The sequence below is a fragment of the Palaemon carinicauda genome, chromosome 5 (genome assembly GCF_036898095.1).
Source record: "Palaemon carinicauda isolate YSFRI2023 chromosome 5, ASM3689809v2, whole genome shotgun sequence".
NCBI classification, from domain to species: Eukaryota; Metazoa; Arthropoda; class Malacostraca; order Decapoda; family Palaemonidae; genus Palaemon; species Palaemon carinicauda.
In genome coordinates this window covers 170,061,924-170,085,136 of record NC_090729.1, presented here as the reverse complement: position 1 = coordinate 170,085,136, position 23,213 = coordinate 170,061,924, and the positions used below count along the sequence as shown (strand labels likewise).

At 37.8% G+C, this 23,213-nt stretch overlaps 2 protein-coding genes across 5 annotated transcripts in view; one reads left to right on the top strand and one right to left on the bottom strand.

The window, feature by feature from the left end:
- Positions 1-23,213, bottom strand: part of LOC137641610 (prostaglandin reductase 1-like) — a 581,256-nt gene that overhangs the window by 37,764 nt on the left and 520,279 nt on the right. The window lies entirely within an intron of this gene.
- LOC137640411 (prostaglandin reductase 1-like) lies at positions 4,940-22,795 on the top strand. The gene is made up of 5 exons (XM_068372969.1): positions 4,940-4,943; positions 5,154-5,305; positions 13,526-13,649; positions 14,786-14,904; positions 22,158-22,795. The coding sequence occupies exons 1-5, from the start codon at positions 4,940-4,942 to the stop codon at positions 22,266-22,268; spliced, it is 510 nt and encodes a 169-aa protein (XP_068229070.1). The 3' UTR covers positions 22,269-22,795.

Genomic DNA, 23,213 nt, shown 5'->3' with positions numbered 1-23,213 from the left:
TATCGGGTGTATCTTACCAAGATCTCCCCTACCATAAGACGAGAGAGACAATTTTCTCCTCGTCATCCGAAGGCTTTTCGCATAAGAAACCTGAAACAAGGTTTCGAGGCCCTTAAGCGAAAGTCAGTCCTTTCAGGACAGGTCCAGCGTCCTGGTTGTAGCCATTAGGACAGCTCTGACCCTATGCAGTCATCGGAAAACTGCTCGCCGCCTAACAAAAGCGTAACACAGACTCCGAGAGTCTTTTTGTTGGCAAGGTTTTGCGGTCACAGACGTTACCCTCGTCTCTTACCGCAACCATTTCCGTTGATCCTAAATGGGTTGTACGGCAAGACATGCAGAATAAGCTTGCCTCCCTTATGGAAGACTATTCTGCCGATTAGTACGTTGAGCCTAGCCGTTTATCTCATCGAGATCCTGGCTTTCAGCCAACCTAACGTTCCTTTGTGCGTCCTGGTGACGTTGGCGTAGCTAAGTCACGTCAGTCAGGTTGTTTAGAACCACACTCGATGCGGTCTCGTGTGGATTTTCAGCCACATTTGGACGTTAGGCCACTTGCTGATGCTCCTGTTGACGTTCAGGACGTTCGCTAACAATCGGAGTTGACTTGTTTTGACGCTGTGCGTCAACCTCCGCATTCTAGAGTTGTTTTGACTGCTCAATCTAGGCGGTCAAAGCAGTCTCGAGTGGACGCTGTGCGTCCTCACGCACCTGTTGTTGTTGACAGTTCACAGACTGTCAAGCAGTTACATGACGTTGCGTCCTGGTCTCTCTCACCTGTTATTGTTGACAGTTCACAGACTGTCAAGCAGTTACATGACGTTGCGTCCTGGTCAGCTACTAATGCACCAGTGCGTGTGGGCTCTGCTTGTAAAGCATTGCCACCACGGTAGGTCTCTCCCTTGCTTGAGACTCAGCTATTATCGGACAAGGTTTCTTTAGATGAGGAATTTGCTGTTCCCCCTCATACTGATATTCCCTTGAGGACTCTGTCAGACGGAGAGGAGCCTAAAGCTGCTTAGCCCTCTATGGACTTTAATTAAATCATGCTGATTTTTAAGGATCTTTGTCCGGATCTTTTTGTAACTGCTGCTCCTCGTTCGCCTAAACGTCAGAGCTTACACTAGGCCTAGCTACTTCGAAGCCGTTGTTTTATAAGCTAGTGCTCTCTCGCTCTCCTAGAGAGCTTTACGTTTGCTAGGCGACTAGTTTATCACCAGGAGGAGTTTGGGGGATACAGCCTTTGCTTTCCCTTCTTTTTAACTGGCTTATAGAGCGAGAGTCTGATATGACACGAGAGAAGTTCTCGGCTTGGGAGTTCCTGCCTCTGCCCAGATAGACTTCTAAAATCTCGTAGACTCTCCCTGGCGCCTGGCCAGGAGACACTCCAAGATTGTACAGGTCAACTTCACAGCTGTTTTCGAGCCTTTGAAGTTTTGCTGTACAATTATGTCATGCATAAACAAGGCTTTCAGGGATGGCTCCAATGATCTGACAGCCACGTTCTCTGCAGAGACAAGTCCCTCAGGGATAGCTCCATGATTTGGCAGCCATGTTCACTGCAGGAGTATGTAAGAGGCAAGTGCGCTCAATGTGTTCATTGTCAAGACAAACTTCGCGATGAAGTCTACCAGGCTGTCTTGACAGCATTTATGGAAGGCGACTGGATGGTCTCTCTCGACCTTCAGGAGGCATACTTCCATATTCCTATACACCCGGATTCCCAACCGTTTCTGAGGTTTGTTTACAGGAATGTGGGGTACCAGTTTCGAGCTATTGGAGATCAGAGCCTCCCTGTACTTGGACGACTGGCTTCTCAGAGCCTCTTCCAGTCATCGCTGTCTGAAGGATCTCAATTGGACTCTAGATCTGGCCAAGGAATTGGGACTCCTAGTCAATTTGGAAAAGTCACAGCTGGTCCCATCCCAAATTATTCTGTATTTAGGGATGGAGATTCACAGTCAAGTTTTTCGGGCTTTTCCGTCGGCCCCCAGAATAGATCAAGCCCTGCTCTCCATCCAGAAGATGCTGAAGAATGAACGCTGCTCAGTCAGGCTGTGGATGAGTCTGGTAGGGACGCTGTCATCCCTGGAGCAATTTGTATCATTAGGAAGACTACACCTCCGTCCTCTTCAATTCCATCTGTCTTTTCACTGGAAAAAGGACAAGACGCTAGAGGCGGTCTTGATCCCGATTTCCGAAAAGATAAAGTCTTGTCTGACTTGGTGGAAGGACAATATCAGCCTAAGAGAGGGTCTTCCCCTGGCAGTTCAGATACCCAACCGCGTTCTCTTCTCGGAAGCATCGGACTTGGGCTGGGGCGCGACGCTGGACGGTCGGGAATGCTCAGGTCTGTGGAACTCGAGTCAGAGGAGCATGCATATCAACTGCAAGGAGCTTTTGGCGGTTCATCTGGCCTTGAGAAGCTTCGAGTATCTCCTTCGAGGCAAAGTGGTGGAAGTAAACTCGGACAACACCACGGCCTTGGCGTACATCTCCAAACAGGGAGGTACCCACTCACTGACGTTGTACGAGATCGCAAGGGACCTGCTCATCTGGTCAAAAGATCGAGGCATCTCCCTAGTAACGAGGTTCATCCAGGGCGACTTGAACGTCCTAGCAGATTGTCTCAGTCGGAAAGGTCAAGTAATTCCAACCGAATGGACCCTCCACAAGGATGTGTGCAAGAGATTTTGGGCGACTTGGGGTCAACCCACCATAGATCTCTTTGCAACCTCGCTGACCAAGAGGCTTCCAATCTATTGCTCTCCAGTCCCGGACCCAGCAGCAATACATATAGATGCCTTCCTCCTAGATTGGTCACATCTGGATCTTTACGCATTCCCACCATTCAAGATTGTCAACAAGGTACTGCAGAAGTACGCCTCTCACGAAGGGACAAGGTTGACGTTAGTTGCTCCCCTCTGGCCCGCGAGAGAATGGTTCACCGAGGTACTTCGATGGTTAGTAGACGTTCCCAGAAGTCTTCCTCTAAGAGTAGACCTTCTACGTCAGCCACACGTAAAGAAGGTACACCAAAACCTCCACGCTCTTCGTCTGACTGCCTTCAGACTATTGAAAGACTCTCGAGAGCTAGAGGCTTTTCGAAGGAGGCAGCCAGTGCGATTGCTAGAGCAAGGAGAGCGTCTACCATTAGAGTCTACCAATCGAAGTGGGAAGTCTTCCGAGACTGGTGCAAGTCAGTTTCTGTATCCTCGACCAGTACCTCTTTAGCCCAAATAGCTGATTTTCTCTTATACCTGAGAAAAGGACGATCCCTTTCAGCTCCCACTATCAAGGGCTATAGAAGCATGTTGGCATCGGTCTTCCGGCATAGAGGCTTAGATCTTTCCAACAATAAAGATCTGCAAGACCTCCTTAAGTCTTTCGAGACCACTAAGGAGCGTCGTTTGGCTACTCCTGGGTGGAATTTAGACGTGGTCCTAAGATTCCTCATGTCAGACAGGTTTGAGCCTTTACAGTCAGCCTCCCTGAAAGATCTCACTCTTAAGACTCTTTTCCTGGTATGCTTAGCCTCGGCTAAAAGAGTCAGTGAGATTCATGCCTTCAGCAAGAACATCGGATTTTCGTCAGAAAAAGCTACTTGTTCTCTGCAACTTGGTTTTCTAGCCAAAAATGAGCTACCTTCTCGTCCTTGGCCTAAATCTTTCGATATTCCCAGCTTATCGGAGATCGTAGGCAATGAACTAGAAAGAGTCTTATGCCCTGTTAGAGCTCTTAAGTTCTACTTAGCTCGTACTAAACCTTTACGAGGCCAATCTGAAGCGTTATGGTGTTCGGTTAAGAAACCATCCTTGCCTATGTCAAAGAATGCTTTGTCATGTTTTATCAGATTGTTAATACGAGAAGCTCATTCACACTTGAGTGAGGAAGACCGATCTTTGCTTAAGGTTAAGACGCACGAGGTTAGAGCTGTAGCAACTTCCGTGGCCTTTAAGCAAAATAGATCTCTGCAAAGTATCATGAACGCAACCTATTGGAGAAGCAAGTCAGTGTTCGCGTCATTTTACTTAAAAGATGTCCAGTCTCTTTACGAGAACTGCTACACACTGGGACCATTCGTAGCAGCGAGTGCAGTAGTGGGTGAGGGCTCAACCACTACAATTCCCTAATTCCATATCCTTTTAATCTGTCTCTTGAAATGTTTTAATGTTTTTATGGGTTGTCCGGAAGGCTAAGAAGCCTTTCGCATCCTGGTTGATTTGGCGGGTGGTCAAAGTCATTTCTTGAGAGCGCCCAGATTAGGGGTTTGATAAGGTCCTGTTGTATGGGTTGCAGCCCTTGATACTTCAGCTCCTGGGGGTCTGTCAGCATCCTAAGAGGATCGCTGGGCTCCGTAAGGAAGACGTACTTACAAGGCAGAGTAATCGTCTAAGTCGACTTCCTTACCAGGTACCTATTTATTTTGGTTTTGTTATATTGATAACTGCCAAAATGAAATAAAAAACTCGTAGCTTATACGATGTAAACATATTTAACTCTGGTCTCTACCCACCTCCTTGGGTGTGAATCAGCTATTATATATTCACCGGCTAAGTTAAATATTTAAAAATGATATTTTAATTATAAAATAAATTTTTGAATATACTTACCCGGTGAATATATAAATTGAACGACCCTCCCTTCCTCCCCAATAGAGACGCAGTGGAATGAGAAGAAATTGAGTCTTTGTTTACATCGAGAGTGGTATCTGGCCGACAGTTGGCGCTGGTGGGCACACCCGCAACCTGTATAGCGATCGCTGGCGAGTTTTTACTGTTTTTTGTCTGTCGAGCAACAGAGTTGCAGCTATTATATATTCACCGGGTAAGTATATTCAAAAATTTATTTTATAATTAAAATATCATATTATACAGTACTGTGTTTATGCAGTATCAGTTGTAATTAGCATCATAATCATTGATTTATTGAATGCATTATGCGTAATCAAGATCTTAGCATACAACTTGGCTAAGGATGTCATTAATTTAGCATAGATATTCTCAAGTACTTTAAGTTTCTGAACCCTATATTACAAAAATTGTGATTACCTATTGTTATACTGCAAATATATTTATTTGTATTTTAGGAAAGAAAAGCTTAAATAATAACTTTTCCTTTTTTGTACTCTATAGCCTATTTTTCTTTCCCAGGATGTAAAGTAATAGGTTTTACTGGTTCGGATGAAAAGGTGTCATATTTGAATGACATTGGTGCTGATCATGCTTTCAACTACAAAACAACGAATATCGGTGAGGCTTTAGAGAAAGCTGCACCTGAGAAGATAAACTGTTACTTTGATAATGTAAGTCTTAATATCTTAATTTAGATATTTGTATACAACTTGTAATGTAGGGACTTGATTTGGTTGAAGTTGTTGGTTGATGTAGAAAATTTGAAATACCTGATTTACAATTTTATTGCAATATCTATAAGTTTTTATTTTATTTCAACCTCAAATGTAAATGTTTTTTTATCTTTTATGTATAATAAATTATGTTATTATTACCTACTCACTACTAATGATAGCGAAATTTGTGGCTGCAAGGAAATGCAACCGTGGATTTACCATTGACTCTTCTTAGGAAAACTAAGAGTGTCAGAAACTGGTTCTTGTGCACTTAAGAAAGAGTTTGCATAATGAGTTTTTCGGTATTATTTTACTATTGCATTTCCAATCCCTACATTGAGAGATCAGTTGCTTGCGGCTCCCTCCCCAATGCCTTCTATCAAAGGCATCCTCTTCCACCAGACCTCTCTTCACCATATCATTCTTCACCTTATCTTGCCATCTAATTCTCTGCCTTCTTCTCAATCCTCTCTTTAACAGGTTCCTTCTAAGCCCTCACTCCCTCCCTATCATCCATCCTCAGCACATGCCCACACCATCTCAGTACTGTAGTGATACTTTTATCATATTTCCATTTTTAATGCTGGGTTGGAGACACTACGATATCTCTCAATGTATCTAAACTAGGTGGAAAGATCTTATGGTAAAGGAGAGAAAAAGATTCTTATTCCTCTCAGTGACTAGTAGCTGAAGTTTGTGCCCAGCCAAACATTTGTCAGAAAACAGCTTTTAGTAACTGTAGAGACATGGATATTATAGGATTCTTTAGCTCCGCAGAAATGTGCATGTCAGCAGGAGGATTGTCATAACCTACTTCAGAAGAGGAGATATTGATGACAGTGAGGGAGTGAACATTGGGACTTATTGCCATTGACACTCCATCAACTGAGGTTGTTAGTGTTCATTCACCATATTGTCCAATTGGTTGACAGTACTGTAGTTTTGTAGCTCTGCTGACTTCCAGACTTTCTTTTAGTAGCAGAATTGACCAATGGAAGTTTCAAGATAATGTACATCCAATACCAGAAGGTGTGACTAGTATTTACACCTACATTGTCAAATCACATGAACTCAACTATGTTCCTGGACACACTTGGGACAGTATTTTAAGAGGCAGCATGAGGAAGGGCAGTGAATGGTGGAATGAAGGAGTGAAGGTAAAAGTGGAAGAGAAAAAGAGGGCTTTTGAAGAATGGCTGCAGAGTAATAGTATAGAGAAGTATGAAAAATATAGAGAGAAAAAGGTGGAAGTAAAGCGCAAGGTACGTGAGGCAAAGAGGGCAGCTGACCTGAGGTGGGGTCAGGGACTGGGTCAGTCATATGAAGAGAATAAGAAGTAGTTTTGGAAAGAAGTGAAGAGAGTAAGAAAGGCCGGCACAAGAATTGAAGAGACAGTGAAAGATGGAAATGGAAGGTTGTTAAAAGGAGAGGAGGCAAGGAAAAGGTGGGCGGAATATTTTGAAAGTTTGCTGAGTGTTGAGGATGATAGGGAGGCAGAGATTATTGCTGTTCCAGGTGTTGAGGTGCCAGTGATGGGAGATGAGAATGAGAGAGAGATTACAATAGATGAAGTGAAGAGAGCACTAGATGAAACGAGAGTAGGAAAAGCATCTGGTATGGATGGTGTGAAAGCTGAGATGTTGAAGGAAGGGGGTGTGACTGTAATTGAATGGTTGGTGAGATTGTTTAATGTGTGTTTTGTGTTGTCAATGGTACCAGTAGATTGGGTCTGTGCATGTATTGTACCACTATATAAGGGTAAGGGAGATGTGCATGAGTGTTGTAATTCAAGAGGTATTAGTTTGTTGAGTGTAGTTGGAAAAGTGTATGGTAGAGTCCTGATTAATAGGATTAAGGATAAAACAGAGAATGCAATCTGGGAAGTACAGGGGGGTTTTAGAAGAGGTAGGGGTTGTATGAATCAGATTTTTACAGTTAGGCAGATATGCGAGAAATATTTAGCAAAAGGTAAGGAGGTGTATGTTGCGTTTATGGATCTGGAGAAAGCATATGATAGAGTTGATAGGGAAGCAATGTGGAATGTGATGAGGTTATATGGAGTTGGTGGAAGGTTGTTGCAAGCAGTGAAAAGTTTCTACAAAGGTAGTAAAGCATGTGTTAGAATAGGAAATGAAGTGAGCGATTGGTTTCCGGTGAGAGTGGGGCTGAGACAGGGATGTGAGATGTCACCGTGGTTGTTTAACTTGTATGTTGATGGAGTGGTGAGAGAGGTGAATGCTCGAGTGCTTGGACGAGGATTAAAACTGTTAGATGAGAATGATCATGAATGGGAGGTAAATCAGTTGTTGTTTGCGGATGATACTGTACTGGTAGCAGACACAGAAGAGAAGCTTGACCGACTAGTGACAGAATTTGGAAGGGTGTGTGAGAGAAGGAAGTTGAGAGTTAATGTGGGTAAGAGTAAGGTTATGAGATGTACGAGAAGGGAAGGTGGTGCAAGGTTGAATGTCATGTTGAATGGAGAGTTACTTGAGGAGGTGGATCAGTTTAAGTACTTGGGGTCTGTTGTTGCAGCAAATGGTGGAGTGGAAGCAGATGTACGTCAGAGAGTGAATGAAGGTTGCAAAGTGTTGGGGGCAGTTAAGGGAGTAGTGAAAAATAGAGGGTTGGGCATGAATGTAAAGAGAGTTCTATATGAGAAAGTGATTGCACCAACTGTGATGTATGGATCGGAGTTGTGGGGAATGAAAGTGATGGAGAGACAGAAATTGAATGTGTTTGAGATGAAGTGTCTGAGGAGTATGGCTGGTGTATCTCTAGTAGATAGGGTCAGGAACGAGGTGGTGAGGGTGAGAACGGGTGTAAGAAATGAGTTAGCGGCTAGAGTGGATATGAATGTGTTGAGGTGGTTTGGCCATGTTGAGAGAATGGAAAATGGCTGTCTGCTAAAGAAGGTGATGAATGCAAGAGTTGATGGGAGAAGTACAAGAGGAAGGCCAAGGTTTGGGTGGATGGATGGTGTGAAGAAAGCTCTGGGTGATAGGAGGATAGATGTGAGAGAGGCAAGAGAGCGTGCTAGAAATAGGAATGAATGGCGAGTGATTGTGACGCAGTTCCGGTAGGCCCTGCTGCTTCCTCCGGTGCCTTAGATGACCGCGGAGGTAGCAGCAGTAGGGGACTCGGCAGTATGAAGCTTCATCTGTGGTGGAAATGTGGGAGGTTGGGCTGTGGCACCCTAGCAGTACCAGCTGAACTCGGCTGAGTCCCTGGTTAGGCTGGAGGAACATAGAGAGTAGAGGTCCCCTTTTTTGTTTTGTTCTTGTTGATGTCGGCTACCCCCCAAAATTGGGGGAAGTGCCTTTGGTATATGGATGGATGGATGTATAGTAAAATCTACTGTTACCAGCTGTTGAGATCTGTGTTCAAGATTATTGAAGGCAGGTAAGACTTTTGGATCATGCTAACTCATCGTATATGTATTTAGGCCCAGGATAACTGTCAACACATTCAATGTTGGCCAACTGAACCTGCAATAGGGAGGAAAAGAGATCAGTTTATTAAAAGTTAACTTTGGATCTTACCTTAATGAATGCAGCCTAGAAGTAGTTAATCAATGAGTCTGTTCTTTACACTTGGGGCCACTTGTGATTATAAAGTGGCCCTAAACTCTTGCAGAGCCTGTAGGAGTAAAGAAGTCTAAATTTGGAGATTTTTTCAATTTTTTTTTTTTTTTTTTTTTTTTTTTTTTAAAGAAAGATGAAGTGAAGGTTTTTAAGGCAACCAAAATAAATTACTGAAATTATCATCAGTCCAGAGACCCCCAAAGTTGAAGGTATTCTCAGCCACAGAACTGAAGTCTACATTGGATTCCAGCAAGGGACACGAGAAATACAACAAAATACAGTAGTAGTCTAATGCTTTTCTTGTGACCTCTTCACTAACACCATGGTATAGAACTTTACCCAGCTGTTTTTGCTTCTTAACCAAAGGATAAGAAGATTTTACCGATGTTAGGATGGCCCTGTCACCTGCAACACTTGCCTCAAGGAATGGAAGTTTTGATAAGGGTAACAGCTTTCCAAACTTTCATAACGCCTTGGGCTTGGGTGTATTGAGTACCTGCATCCTCAGGTTTGCAAGGCTCTTTCTAAGTATTGAAAAGACTGAATATGACATGCTCACAACTTTCTCAAACATTACTTAGATCCCCTAGCATTGACAGTGGATGCTTTGCTACAAATTGGTTGCATCTAGGTTTATTCAAAATCCCTCAATTCTCCATGGTTGGATTAGTGATGACATAATCAGGTCGTCAGTTCATAACCCCTTATTGTCCACAAGATTTACTTTGACAACTGCATTGGAGTTATATTCATTACTACCCCTGCATGCTTCATCTGACTGCTTGGAGCCTTTGCACCATCTCTTAAGAAAAAAAAAGTCCCATCTGGATTGATGAGAATGCCCTCTTAAGCAGAAGTCTAGTAATAATTTGTCTCCGTATCAGTGGAACAATTATTTTGATGTGTACAACACTTGAGTCATTTCAGTAACCAGTGTCAATTTAAGCAATGTAATTAGATCTTTAAGATTACTATGAATGGAAGGTATCAATTACATCTCTCAAATGTATACTGGTCACTTATCCTCTGTTCCTCAGGACTGAATGTAAACCTATTGCTCAGAGGTAGTTTTCAGGTTTTGAGAGAACATCCTTATGAATCAGAGTAGAGCAAATAAGTTTTTGAAGAGTTTAAGGTTCCCCATTTAATAGCTTTTCTGAGTGAAATAATTAATGAATTACAATCCCTTTCTTCCTAGATGGGATTTGTTTTGAAATCATTTCCTTGTTATCAGAATTTAGAGCAAAAATTTTTTTGATAGAGGTTTTCCTCGGTTTTTTATATTCCCTCTCATTGGGATTATGCAGGTATTGACATTGATGGAATTACTTTGCCCAGTAAGATGTTTAAGAGACTGTTTAAATAAAGACGAGTTTGTACGACACACTTCAAAACCAGTTTTGTGGAGTTAGAAATAATGTACTTGAAGCTGCATAATGGCTTTGTGATTTATATTTTTCTTCTATTTGAAATAACGCAAGTTTACTTATGATTCTTGTTGGACTGTAGGTCCCATAGTTTGAGCAGGTGTTGTATTGAAATGACCTTGTAATAGGTGTATTTACTTCTAAGTTTCTAATTTAGTTTTGAGGTATGAAGGTCTACATATGTGGAAGGTCCGAATGAGCACCTTGCCATCATTTTGTTTGAGTAGTCCTTTCTATATTATTTTATGTTCACACAACTTGAATCTTGTTGAACAGACTTCAATAGAATTAGTTCTCATAATACTACTTTTATGAGAAGATTGAATTCTTTCACATTCTTACAATAAGAAACCAAGGAGTTAATATTCTGTGATAAGTGAGCCTCAAGATATGATACCTATCATTGATGTTTTATATGTATTTTATTTATTACAACTGTCCCATCTTCTGGGACAATGCAGTATTCAGTGTTGTGACTTTCAGGTAAGGGTCATTGAAATAAACACAATTTCTTTACTAAAAGTTATTATTAGATGCCTGAAAGTCACAGATCTTCAAACCCTCCACCCCGCATTCTGTGTTTTTTTTTATTTAAAAATCTTTCATATAAGCAAGTAAGATCTTTACTATCATTAGATTAGACTCGGTAAGTGTCTGCTTATAGGAAGGTTAGGGCAGTTAAATTCTGAGAGGTAATTCATGCATTATTTTTATTTTGTTGAAAAGTTAAAAGCTTCTAAATCTTGTAACATTGTGACTTTTAGTCGAGTACTGAAATAATAAATTTTAATACAAAGATCAAGTTTTACTTTGAAGTTAGACTTAACACTGCACAGATGTCAGTATGTATCACTCTTATAAGAGATCACTATCCATACACATATTAATTTGGGTACTACAGTCAACAGGTATCTCTTGCATTCTTAAAACAAACTTTTTGACATTTTGCAACAATGCAATTTTACTTGAGTGCCAGTCATATTAGTGCATTCTAAATCAGTTTGCTTAACTAAACTCTGCTTGAATTTTGAGCCCAAATCTCTGACCTTCTGCCAGTGTTTTAGTGAGGCTTGGAAGAAATAAGCCAATTTCATGGGTGTATGTAGTTAATTGGATGTAAATATTTAGTCATTGACCAACTAAGAAAACCTTACTATAAACTTATTGACTGATGGCTGATCTGGAAGCTTCTGTTCACCTGAGAAATTGTTTTCTATTTCATGCCCAATTTTAAATCTATTTCCCAAAATTTACTTTTCATGATCGTTCAACTTTTTAAGAAACTCTTAACTTTGGAAGCATTGTACCTGAATTACATATTCATAAATCTTCTGAGTTCTTAACAGAGAACCACATGCATAATCTTTTCAAGCTCTGCAGTGCATCCCTGGTTAAATGCAGGATGAGATTCTGGGGCATGGGGTGTGCGGGATGAACTGCTTGAATTTGGCAGTGTGTACTATTATATCACACGTGCTAGCCTATTTTATTTTGTGGACTGAGACTGGCAGATAAAAGGCCCAATGAAGTATGATAAAAAACAGTTCTATAAATACAGTCACAACGACAGAAATATGGCAGTAAATTAAGACAGCAATTAGACAGTAGTAGATGCGTGAGCTGCTATTGACTTTCGTGGCAGATTCATTAATACTGTTTTTTTTTTTTTTTTTTTTTTTTTTTTTCACCGAATTTAATTAATGATTCCTAATCCTTCCTCTGAGAATTTCTTCAAAAAGGATACTCAGAAGGGTAAGGTTTGAAATTGGGTAGGTTAGATCACAATTTCTGTCTTTAATGGAAGACTTACTGGCCTTCTGAAATTGTAGAAGTTATGAGCTTTTTAAGCTCATCACTATCAAAACTTGATTCCGTGAGTGCTGTATATCATCGCCAACCAGGCTATAACCAACTATTATCATTATTATTATTATTATTATTATTATTAAATGCTAAGCTACAACCTAGTTGGAAAAGCAGGATGCTATAAGCCCAGGGGCTCCAACAGGGAAAATAGCCTAGTGAGGAAAGGAAACAAGCAAAGATAGAATATTTTAAGAATAGTAACAACAATAAAATAAATATTTCCCTTTTAAACTATAAAAACTTTAACAAAACTAGAGGAAGAGAAATTAGATAGAATAGTGTGCCCGAGTGTACTGTCAAGCAAGAGAACTCTAACCTACGACAGTGGATGGCCATGGTACAGAGGCTATGGCACTACCCAAGACTAGAGAACAATGGTTTGATTTTTGGAGTGTCCTTTTCTTAGAAGAGATGCTTAGCATAGCTAAAGAGTCTCTTCTACCCTTACCAATAGGAAAGTAGCAACCAAAGAGTTACAGTGCTGTAGTTAACCCCTTGAGTGAAAAATAATTGTTTGGTAATCTCAGTGTTGTCAGGTGTATGAGGACAGACGAGAATCTGTAAAGAATAGGCCAGACTATTCGGTGTCTGTGTAGGCAAAGGGAAAGAGCCGTAACCAGAGAGAAGGATCCAAAGTAGTTCTGTCTGGCCAGTCAAAAGACCCCATAACACACTAGCGGTAGTATCTCAACGGGCGGCTGGTGCCCTGGCCAGCCTACTACCTATAGCCTAGTTTTCTCTGGATTTTCCTTAGAACTAAAAGCAAGTTACCTTTTGTGCTTTGAACTTTTAATTTGTTCAGCAATCATAGAAATGTACTTTTCTATAAGAACAACAGTATGGCCTTTGCACTCCTTACAATGATCATTTAGATTGGAATATAGTACTGTCCCCTTCATGAGACAAAGAGAATGTGAATCATGATTGTCCAGAAACAATTCCTTTGAACAGTTTATGCTGTAGATATTAACAAATCTAGAGTAAGACCTCTCTAAATGCACTAAAAATCTTAAATCTGAACAATCTAGGGTTACTGGCTGTTGTCAAGCCAAAGGCAACACAGAGACTGATGCTCAAGTAATCAGTTATTGCCATTAACCACTAAATTGTATCATTGCTTTACTAGAGGCTTAAGTCTATTGAGAGGAAAGAAAACTGGAAATATTATAGCTTTCAAGGTAAATCTTGATAAAAACCTAGCTTCCACAGAGAAGCAATTTGAAGATCAGGAGAGAATTTTTCTCTTACTGTAAGATATCAAAGTGCCTTATTTTTATTATCCACTTTTCATTCTACAGGTTGGAGGACAATTTACTGCTGAAGCTCTTCCTCACATGGCAGAATATGGTAGAATATCAATATGTGGTGCCATTTCTACCTACAATGATGAATCAAAAGACATTGGAAAGGTAACCATGACAAGTGAGTAAAAAGGAGTTTTCAGTATTTGTTCAATTTTTTTGGAATGTTAGGAATATTTTTTACCATTAGAATAGGCCAATTAATCATAATTTATTTTCCAGGTGTATATGGATTTAGTATACATATTCTTTAAGACCTTTTTTATTTTTTTTACAAATACTTGGTGTGATTTTAAAATTTTGTTGAAACTATCATAATTTTGTAAAATTAAATTTGATGTAATCCCATCCAGGATCTTGACAGCTATTTTAATGCAGGAAAATTATTGAGGCTAATGAAATTCATTTGTCATTCCATTATTTTCCAACCTTGAGAAAACCTCATAAATAATTGTCCCCACACAGTGCAAAATATAGAAATTTGTTCAAAAGTATAACACCTAGAGCTAATTGTGAATTTTTACGATTTCTTGTATGCTAGTTAATAGCTGTATTGCTAATGGAATTCTTATGTCATTTCATTACTTGCTAATCTTAAGAAAACCTCATAATTAATTTTTTTCCATACAGTGCAAAATATAGAAATTTTTTCATAAGTTTAACCCCTTGAGCTAATCATGACTTTTTTGAGATTTAGTATTGCTACTCAATTATTGCTAATAAAATTAATTTATTTCATTATTTGCCAATACAGTATTGAGAAAACCTCATTATTAATTTTCCCCATAAACAGTTCAAAATGTTTATTATAAAATTTCAACACAACATCCTACCCAGAACGTAAACAAACACCTTAATCCTTCCACTACTCAAATAGGACTAAATAATGTAAAGTGAAACCATAAAATAAGAACTAGCCATTCCTACCTTTATATTACCTGTACATGAAACAATGAAATGCTGTTAGAAAGTGGGAGGTTATATTACAGCATTTCTTCTTTCAAACATAGTTTTCCTTTTGATAAAACAGCAGTATATATGAGGCATAAGCATATCCCTAGTGGTTTTAAAGGTTGGTTTTTGTAATCCGGCAGGTTTCGTAGTTCAGCTGTGGTCAGGTCCCAAGGTTAAAGAGGTTTAACCTGTAATTTTGAGGAACTAGAGGAATGTTTTGTTCCACCTTCTCTTATTTATATATTGCATGTATGCTAAGTTTTATATTGAACAAAATGAAAATAAGTTACTCGATATTTCTAGGTCCATATAGTGAAGCCACTATTTTGTGGAAGCAGCTAAGAGTCGAAGGGTTTATTGTCGTACGCTGGCAGGATCGTTGGATGGAGGGGATAGAGCAAATAAAACAGTGGATCACTGAGGTATGTAGAGATGTTCTACTTTTATGTTTGGAATTTTTGAGCTCAAGTCATGTCGTCCTAATGGAAGTTCCTCTAGGCAGCTTTCTACTTGGGGTATATCTGCGAGTGATATACCAGAGAATTTTACCTGCAGAGGTATCACGGGGTTACTACCCCCAAAGCGAATAGCCCGAAAGATATCTTGTATATAAGAGGAATGTGTTTAAAACAACCACGGCTATTCTTCCCCGAATAGAGTTAACCTTGTCTAGAAGGATAGAAGGATAAGTGAGAGAGCCGTAACAACTCCGATAGCAGTGTGTTACTGTAAACACGTTCGCTGATTCTCCATTCCTTCTTGCAGCGCCATCTTGATTGCATGCCTTGGGAGTTTTCTGCTTTGGTTTACAAAGTTTTTGTGTATTTTTGGATCATGGATGCTTCTGCTTCAATGGTTAAGGGGCCGGCCGGCTAATGCCGTTTTTAAGGACAGGATTTTGATATTTATGCCACTTAATAAGGTGACTTAGGACATCTCCAAACTGCATAGGATTTTTACCTCTGACCTTCGGTTTTGCGACGCCAGGGCGTATTATCCTGAAAATTAGTGTTTTTCAAATTCTATCTCCTCCCTTGATAATTAATATTAAGACTAATGTAGGAAATTGAAGAGTTTTTTCTAAAAGTAATTTTTTTGCTAGATATAAATTTTTTCATTATGGTAAAAAATAAACCTTAAAAATCAGGGGGAAAAAAAATATGAAAGAAAAATTGGAAAAAAGGGCAACATTTGATTGTTTTATGATGTCTTTCTAAGTTATATACGAAATTTCAGTGCTATATCTTTAAAATTAAGGGAGAAGATAGAATTCGAAGGTGAACAAGTACAGTTTTGAGATACGGGCGTTCAAAAAGTATTTTTACAAAGGCAATATTAATAAATCATGAATATGAATTTTATGTTCCTTTTTGGATATTAATAAACCAAAACAAAGTTATTTATCATAATTTAATAATAAATGAAGATCCCTTTGCTCAATACCTTGTTTCTTTAGGCCAGACGGTCGCTCCTTTATCATCTCTCTCCTTCACTAACTCCACTAATTTCGCCGATATTACCCACTTCTGAACTCATATTAGAGTGAATATTCTTCTTCCTTATGTTAGCGAGATGTTGAAATTGTATTCTCCTCTTTGAAATGATGAAATTCTTGCCAAAAACGAGAAAAGCAGACAAAAAACAGAGTGAATGTCAGAGGTCAAACTCGAACTCGTACACTCTATGAGGTTTGTTGTAGGACTGAAGGGCTATGGGTGTAATTTACTGTGTAATACATCGTCTTGTGACTCATGGAATCTATACAGATGCCATTGTTCACAATTTCTTTTACATTAAAATGTAATTATCAAAATTTTTGATAGCAGAAGAAATACTGCGTTTTCTTGTAGGAAACAATGTTTTTAGTTTATTGAGTTACTGAATTTTGACAAAATATTTCTTATATGCATTCTCCGTTGCCATATGAAGCTGAATTTTGTCAAGATTTTTTGTTTTTCTTCCTATACCCCATATATTGGCATTTCGGTTGGGCCCCTTAAGTTGAATACAGGTGGAGAATTTTGCTTCTCCCCCTTTTATTTTTTGCTATGTACCCATATTTTTTGTCATGCCGCCAAAAACACTAGCGAGTAATCAGGGAACTACTGCTACTGCTTTACTTATATTCAAGTCAAAGAAAATCATAAAATATTTTATACAATACATTATTTGTAAATGAATAAGTAAAAAAATGTAAGTATTGCACATATTCATGCATAAAGTGATCTTTAGATTAGTCCATGTGGAAAAGAAAGATGGATTTTAATTTATCTCAATTCTGTAGTATAAAAAGACCGATAAATCATGAAACCAACTGTGTAAGCCTATAGGTAAGGGTTTGGTTATGTAAAAATGTTATTATAATTTCATTTTACTTAATGTATCCTTAGAAATTCAAAATAAAGGAAATAAAACTGATTCTATATCATATTTTCCTTACATATGATGCCCAAAGGGAAACCATTTTGTATCTTTACGTTTTGTCACCAATCCCAATGAACGAACGAACTCATTTATACATCCAAGGGATAATTAGAGAAACTTCTGTATTTATAAGATAGTTTGAATAAGTTTGGAAATTATATTAAGAATCATTTTTATTTATATGTGCGCATATTATTAATAGAGATAGCTTGAATCAGCTGACAATATTTACAGGTTTTCAACTGAGTTTTAACATTGTTTCCAAACTTATTCGAAGAATCTTATAATGAATATTGCACAAATGTTGATGTTATACGTTATAGACTGCCATAGCTTACATACAGTTTACTGAAAGCTATTGTGTCATTAGTTATCAATTGGATGCATAAATGCGTTTGTTATGTTATCCTTTTGGGCATCATATGTAGGGTAAACATGATGTGGAAACAGCTTTATTTCGTTTATTTTGAATTTCTAAGAGTACAGTAAGTAAAACGGCATCTGTAATAACATAATCTTTACATTTACACTGTTAAGAATACTACTGGTTATTTGTATGTGGGCATATCCTCGAGAGTTGTTGCTTGAAATCAGCTGATGGCAAGAGTTGCTGTGTGTGTTCACTTGTTCTGATATGGGCTAGCATGGAAAAAAAGTTAATTTCATTTATATAGAATTATTCCATGAATGTACTTTTTATAATGAAGATATACCAATAATGAATGGGCTAAAAAAGGGATTTTGACGAAGGAAAAATCTATTTCTGGGGGGAGACCTGTGACGGCCGGTGAAAAGGGTCCTTCTTTACACTTTTCTAATATAAATCTTCCAAATATACTAGAGAAAGATAAAAGCATGGAATGCATAGGTTACTACCCTCGCGCGATCACCTTGTGGGTGTCGTGTACAGTATTTAACAAGGGCGTGTGAAAACCACTATTCACAGGCTGTCTTCCATTTAGATAATCCCTTCATCAAAGGGGAGGGCCGTGACAGGCCCTAGAGAATACAGTTGGACTACCCCACCGACACCTACTACTCGCGCTCTCCAGATCATCCTTCTGTTTTGGACTTGCCCGCAAAGTCGATAAGTGTTTTGCTCAGTGTTTTTCGCAAGTGATTGTCGTTAATTCAACATGACTGAAGTTGCTACTTCACCTTTACCAATGTTAAGTACCATAGTTTGTTTTGACAGTTTATTTCAGTACCGGGCATTTGTTCTTTTTCCAGTATTGTGGATTTTAGTTTTGGAAGCGGTTGGCCTGCCTCGGTATATAAAGATCTCAGAACTATTTACTTCTTATGGTAACCTTTGCCAATTGAATGCTACTCTAGTTATCTGAATTTAGTTTGGTGTATCGAAAATCCATAGTAACAGTCCATTTCTGCAAGGTTCTATTGTATTGGTAAATTCTATAAACTAGTTTATTTCATACTAATGCAAAATAATTTTATATCTTTGCTATTTTACCTTACAAAATCATTTTATTTTAAACTGTCTTAGAGCAAACTACATTCACAAATAAAGAGCCTGCGATGTACTGTAAACATTCAAGGTTGTAAACATCTACATTTACAAGTATGTATGTACGTTTATTTATAAATTGAGATTACTTTTTTCTGTACTACATTAGAAATTAATATGTTTGTTAGGTTAGAATAGATTCTTATTGACCATATATTATTCAAATTGCATTTATAAGTAGAATACAGAACTGGGAAAGATTATTTATGGTTTAGCCTTGTGTTAAGTAAATTTGCCTTCAGTGGTTTTTTGCTTTTGGTTGCCTCTTGGAACCCACCTGTATATGGTTACCAGCCATATTTCCACGCTGGGTTAGCACTGTCTAAGGCTGGCTCTTTCTCCTGGTTGCTGTCACTGACGGTTCTCCTAAGCTATGGTTACGACTCCATGCTGGATTACAGAGTGCCCTTTTCCTTTTCAGTATGTATTGTGATTGAGTGGTTTTTCATGTAGTATGCAGACTTTTTCCAGCCTTGAAGTGGTGTTCATGTGGAACATCCATCAGCCAAGTCGAGGTAGATCCACACACATGCCCGAACTGCCGTGGTAAGAGGTGTTCTTTTTCTCCATCAAGTGATTTTTATAGGGAATGGCACCCTCTCAGTGGGAAAAATATCATGTCAGGAGAAAGAAAAAGGCTTAGAGAGATTGATCTCCTTAGACTTCTCCCTCTCTCAAGGGCAAAAAGGGTAAGCCTCTTCATTTGACGCTCGATCTCCGACTCTGATCCTTCTTTACCAGAGTTCCCTGTAACTCCGGTAACTGTGGATGACAGCCATAGTAATGTATTTTTTTTTTGATTAGTGAAATGTGCTGATGTTTTGTTGTCTTGTTGGCATGGTGAACGTGAATTTATTCATGATACTGATCCTTTGGCTTCAGACCTAGTACAGCCTGAACATGAGTCTGTACAGGTATCTTTAGTAACAAATTACATTATCCTAACTGATCACCCTCTCCCACGAGCGTGCTCAGTGGCGAACGCCATACCTTTGTCAGATATCCTGAACCAAGGAGATTTCTCTCATTTGAAGGATTCTCCAATCAAAGTATTGAAAATATCTCCTCATTCACAGCCAAGAACACCTTCACAAGTGGCAAATGCCAGTGTTATCTCTGCCCATAAAGAGGCTACCCTCTTGGAATGTATATATTATTTTCCAGCTTGTACGCTTATTAAGCCCAATTTAATAATACTATGTATTTGGTTTCTTCCTGCATGATAAATTACAAGTATTTTAATTTAAATAAGCAAACAGAATAAACAAAGACTTTTCAAGCGTGTTTGATATAATACGTAGATGTAGAATTCGTAATGTAATATAAGAACACCTGCCTCCTCGTCTCAAAGCAGGGACTCAATGGATTTGTTTGTTTCACAAAAATACTTTTCCTTTTTTTCTCAAGGGAAAAATTTAATTTTTTTTAGAAAGAAATTTCTTTAAACAAAGCATAAGGTACTGTAAGAACATGAAATATGTCCTACTAAAATTTCCAGTCCTCTTCAGTTTGTTAAAAATTAGCCTTGGTCAGAATGAAAAAAAAGGGATGACAGCTGTGATTGATTTACAAACTAATGGAACTCTTGGTAAAGAGGGGAGAATAAATATTACCTGTTTGAGCTGGTGGGTCAAACTAACTTTTTTTCAACATTTGAATTTATGATTATTGAATAAATTTCACATCATCATGTGATGGTAATTTTAAAAAAGCTTTATTAAAAAAAAAAAAAAGTGCAAATTTTTTTCTAAACAAATGAGGAAGTTACCGATACCGTAAATTCTATATAAATTGTAATTTCCTTATTTTTCTTCATTGAAATAACAATTCTTTTAATAGAAAATTATTCAAACATAACAGTAATTAGATAACAATAATCCAATTTCAAAATCTTTATATTTTTCAAGAAGAGAGAAAATATCTTTTCTTTTGACCAGTGCAAATTCATGTTTTTCATCACCATTATATACAGTACTACATATCAAATATTACTTAAACATAATGTATGTATAAACTTCTTTTAATCAGTTTTATTATTAGAATTACTATGCAAAGGGTTTATCGCTAAATACTGTATATACTCTTGTAATGTTCGACTTTGTGTAATGTTCGACCCCCCTATTTTGCCTTCAAAATCATGAATTCATCATACAGTATACCTCATGTAATGTTCGAGTCTTGATTTTGGCAGTAGGCTAGAGGTCTTTTATCTCCAGCATACCATAATTACCAACAAAGTAAGGGTTATGTCTAAGTGCGACAAAAATGTATAAAACAAATCGGAACAACACCTAAATACTAACATCTGTTTACAATAACAATTGAGTATTCGGCGTACATTTTCTAGCGAACACTTTAGTTGCAAACAACCGATTATCATCACCGCCTAATAGCTTTCAAAAACAAGCAAACACTAAAAGTAGCAAACAAAATTAGTTCATCGTTTTGAGTAACAAATTACCATTACCGGTAATTGCAGGTAATTACGGGGATTATAATTACCCTTTATGGTAATAATTTTTTTTCCTCACAATATATATGAATAAGAATTTACTCAAGATGTCTACCAAGAAATATAAAAAATTTACTGCAAAATTCAAGCTTCAAGTTATTGCAGCCGCTGTCCGTTGAAACGACAAATAACGTTCAAGCCGTAAAAATGTTTGGAGTTACCGAAACTAGCGTTCGAACTCGGAGAAAAAAAAATGTGGATTCAATAAAGTAATTTTTTTGCGGTTTATTATCAATATCAATCAATATACCATACCAAGTAAAATAAAATGAGCCAAATTTTTTGATTAACCATATCACGTTATAACATACGCAACCCGACTGTTTGCTAGCTTCATACCTGCTGCGTTATGGTAAAGTCATTACTCGTAGCGGAAAAAAACTATTTATGATGGTTTAGGAAATAAAATCCATGCTAATAATATGCCTGGTGTTCAATGAACATGGCTAGTACTGTATATATAGGCCTAGCCTACGTTTACCTACCGGTAGGTAACCTTATATACGTGTAAGCATAGCCTACGATTACCTACCGGTAGGTAGCATAGCCTAGGGTAATGTTCGCGTAGGCCTAGCTTACGTTTACCTACCGGTAGGTCAGAAATTTTTACTTTTTCAAATATATATCTTGTGTAATGTTCGACCCTTACTTTTTTAACTGAAAAATAGGCCTTCAAAAATCGAACATTACACGAGTATATACGGTAGTTTACATGTGTTAGCTTTAAAGTTGTCGCTTGTATTTGTCAGCGAGAGATGGACTATTGTTTTGCGAAGAGAGAGGGAGACGGAGCAAAAATGATTAAGTGCAAAGGAGCATGTTCAGTTTGAAAACGTCTGCTCACAAGCCTAATTATTGTGAAACTGTGAATAGGTGAGTTTTTATTCAATAGGTTATAAGGTTCTCTGTATCGTGAATGGGCAAATAAGCAAGAATAGAACCCGTGAATGACAGGATTTGACTGTATCCCTATTTTAGAACTAAGGTTTGTATAGCTAGGAAAAATATAAAATCACTTAAAAGTTGTTATAAATGGTATATTTTTGTGGTAGGAGATAATCAGTGCCTCATGTAAGGAAATTAAAGACATGATTTTGTTTATGTATTGAGCTTAAAGACACTTTAATGTCTACTATATTAGCATTATAATATGCATGCTCCACTAAACTAGGATAAGAGAATTTTCTAGAATCAAATTATCATTCTCTTTTCAGGGCAAAATTAAATACAGGGAAACCATAACCGATGGATTTGACAAAGTACCCGATGCCTTTATTGGACTGTTTTCTGGTGAAAATATTGGTAAGGCAATTGTAAAGGTCTAGAAGGATTTCTATACTGTATTTTCATATAAGGAAAGGTATGTCCTGAGAAAAATGACAGCTATTTTACTACAAATATTATGTTATGTTCATGTTGTGGCATCTACACTTAAATTTTAAGTTACTCTTAAAGTGATGTGTTATAAGTTGTCCTTCAAAATCATATTCCATTATTCGGAAATACTTTTTATTCATGAAGTTAGAATTGTCCTTAGATTGATCATCTTATAAGATGAATGATAACTTCTTGAATTTAACCTCAGTTTAAAAATAAGTATTTTATCCTAATATGATATATAAATGTTCATGTCATGAGCATACATTGTCTAGTCCAGAGTGTAGGCCAGTGTTTTTATCTGATTTATTTTTCAGGTACCAAGTGTTACTTAATAAAACTAGATGTGCCATTAAGCTATAAGACTTTAGTTGAAATTATAACTCATGAAAATCAGACAAAGAACTTATGATTTTTTTTTTCTTTTGCAATTTAGCTTATCTGTATGCTTTGTCAATTATAAGTATTCCATTATTGAAGCCATTTTGCATCTGAAGTCCTTCACAGATATACCATTTTACTTTAAGGTTGAATTTGTTTCAAGGTTTGGTTTTTTTTTTTTTTTTTTTTTTTTTTTTTATTCATCAGTGTGTTTTATTAAGTGACAGGTTGTTAGGTTTATCTTTGACATATGTTTATTAATGAATTCACTCCTGAGATAGGTACTACTTGTAGCATACCTTTCTCGTAATCCTAGATGGTTCTAAAAGTTCTGTATAGCATGCCTTTGATCGCGGGAGCCTTGTGTCTGTCTAGTATTTCTCATTTATTCTTTACGACCTCTGTTTATTATTTGGAAACCAATCTTACTGGCCACTCATGGCCAGTCTTATGTTAGTTTAACTATGTGAGCCAGTGGGTCATTAGATTACTTTTTGGTAATATTAGGTAAT

Coding starts and splice junctions, on each gene's coding strand:
- LOC137640411 (XM_068372969.1), top strand. Junction 13,650..14,785: donor TGGAAAGGTAACCATGACAA/GTGAGTAAAAAG, acceptor CGATATTTCTAG/GTCCATATAGTGAAGCCACT. Junction 14,905..22,157: donor TAAAACAGTGGATCACTGAG/GTATGTAGAGAT, acceptor TTCTCTTTTCAG/GGCAAAATTAAATACAGGGA.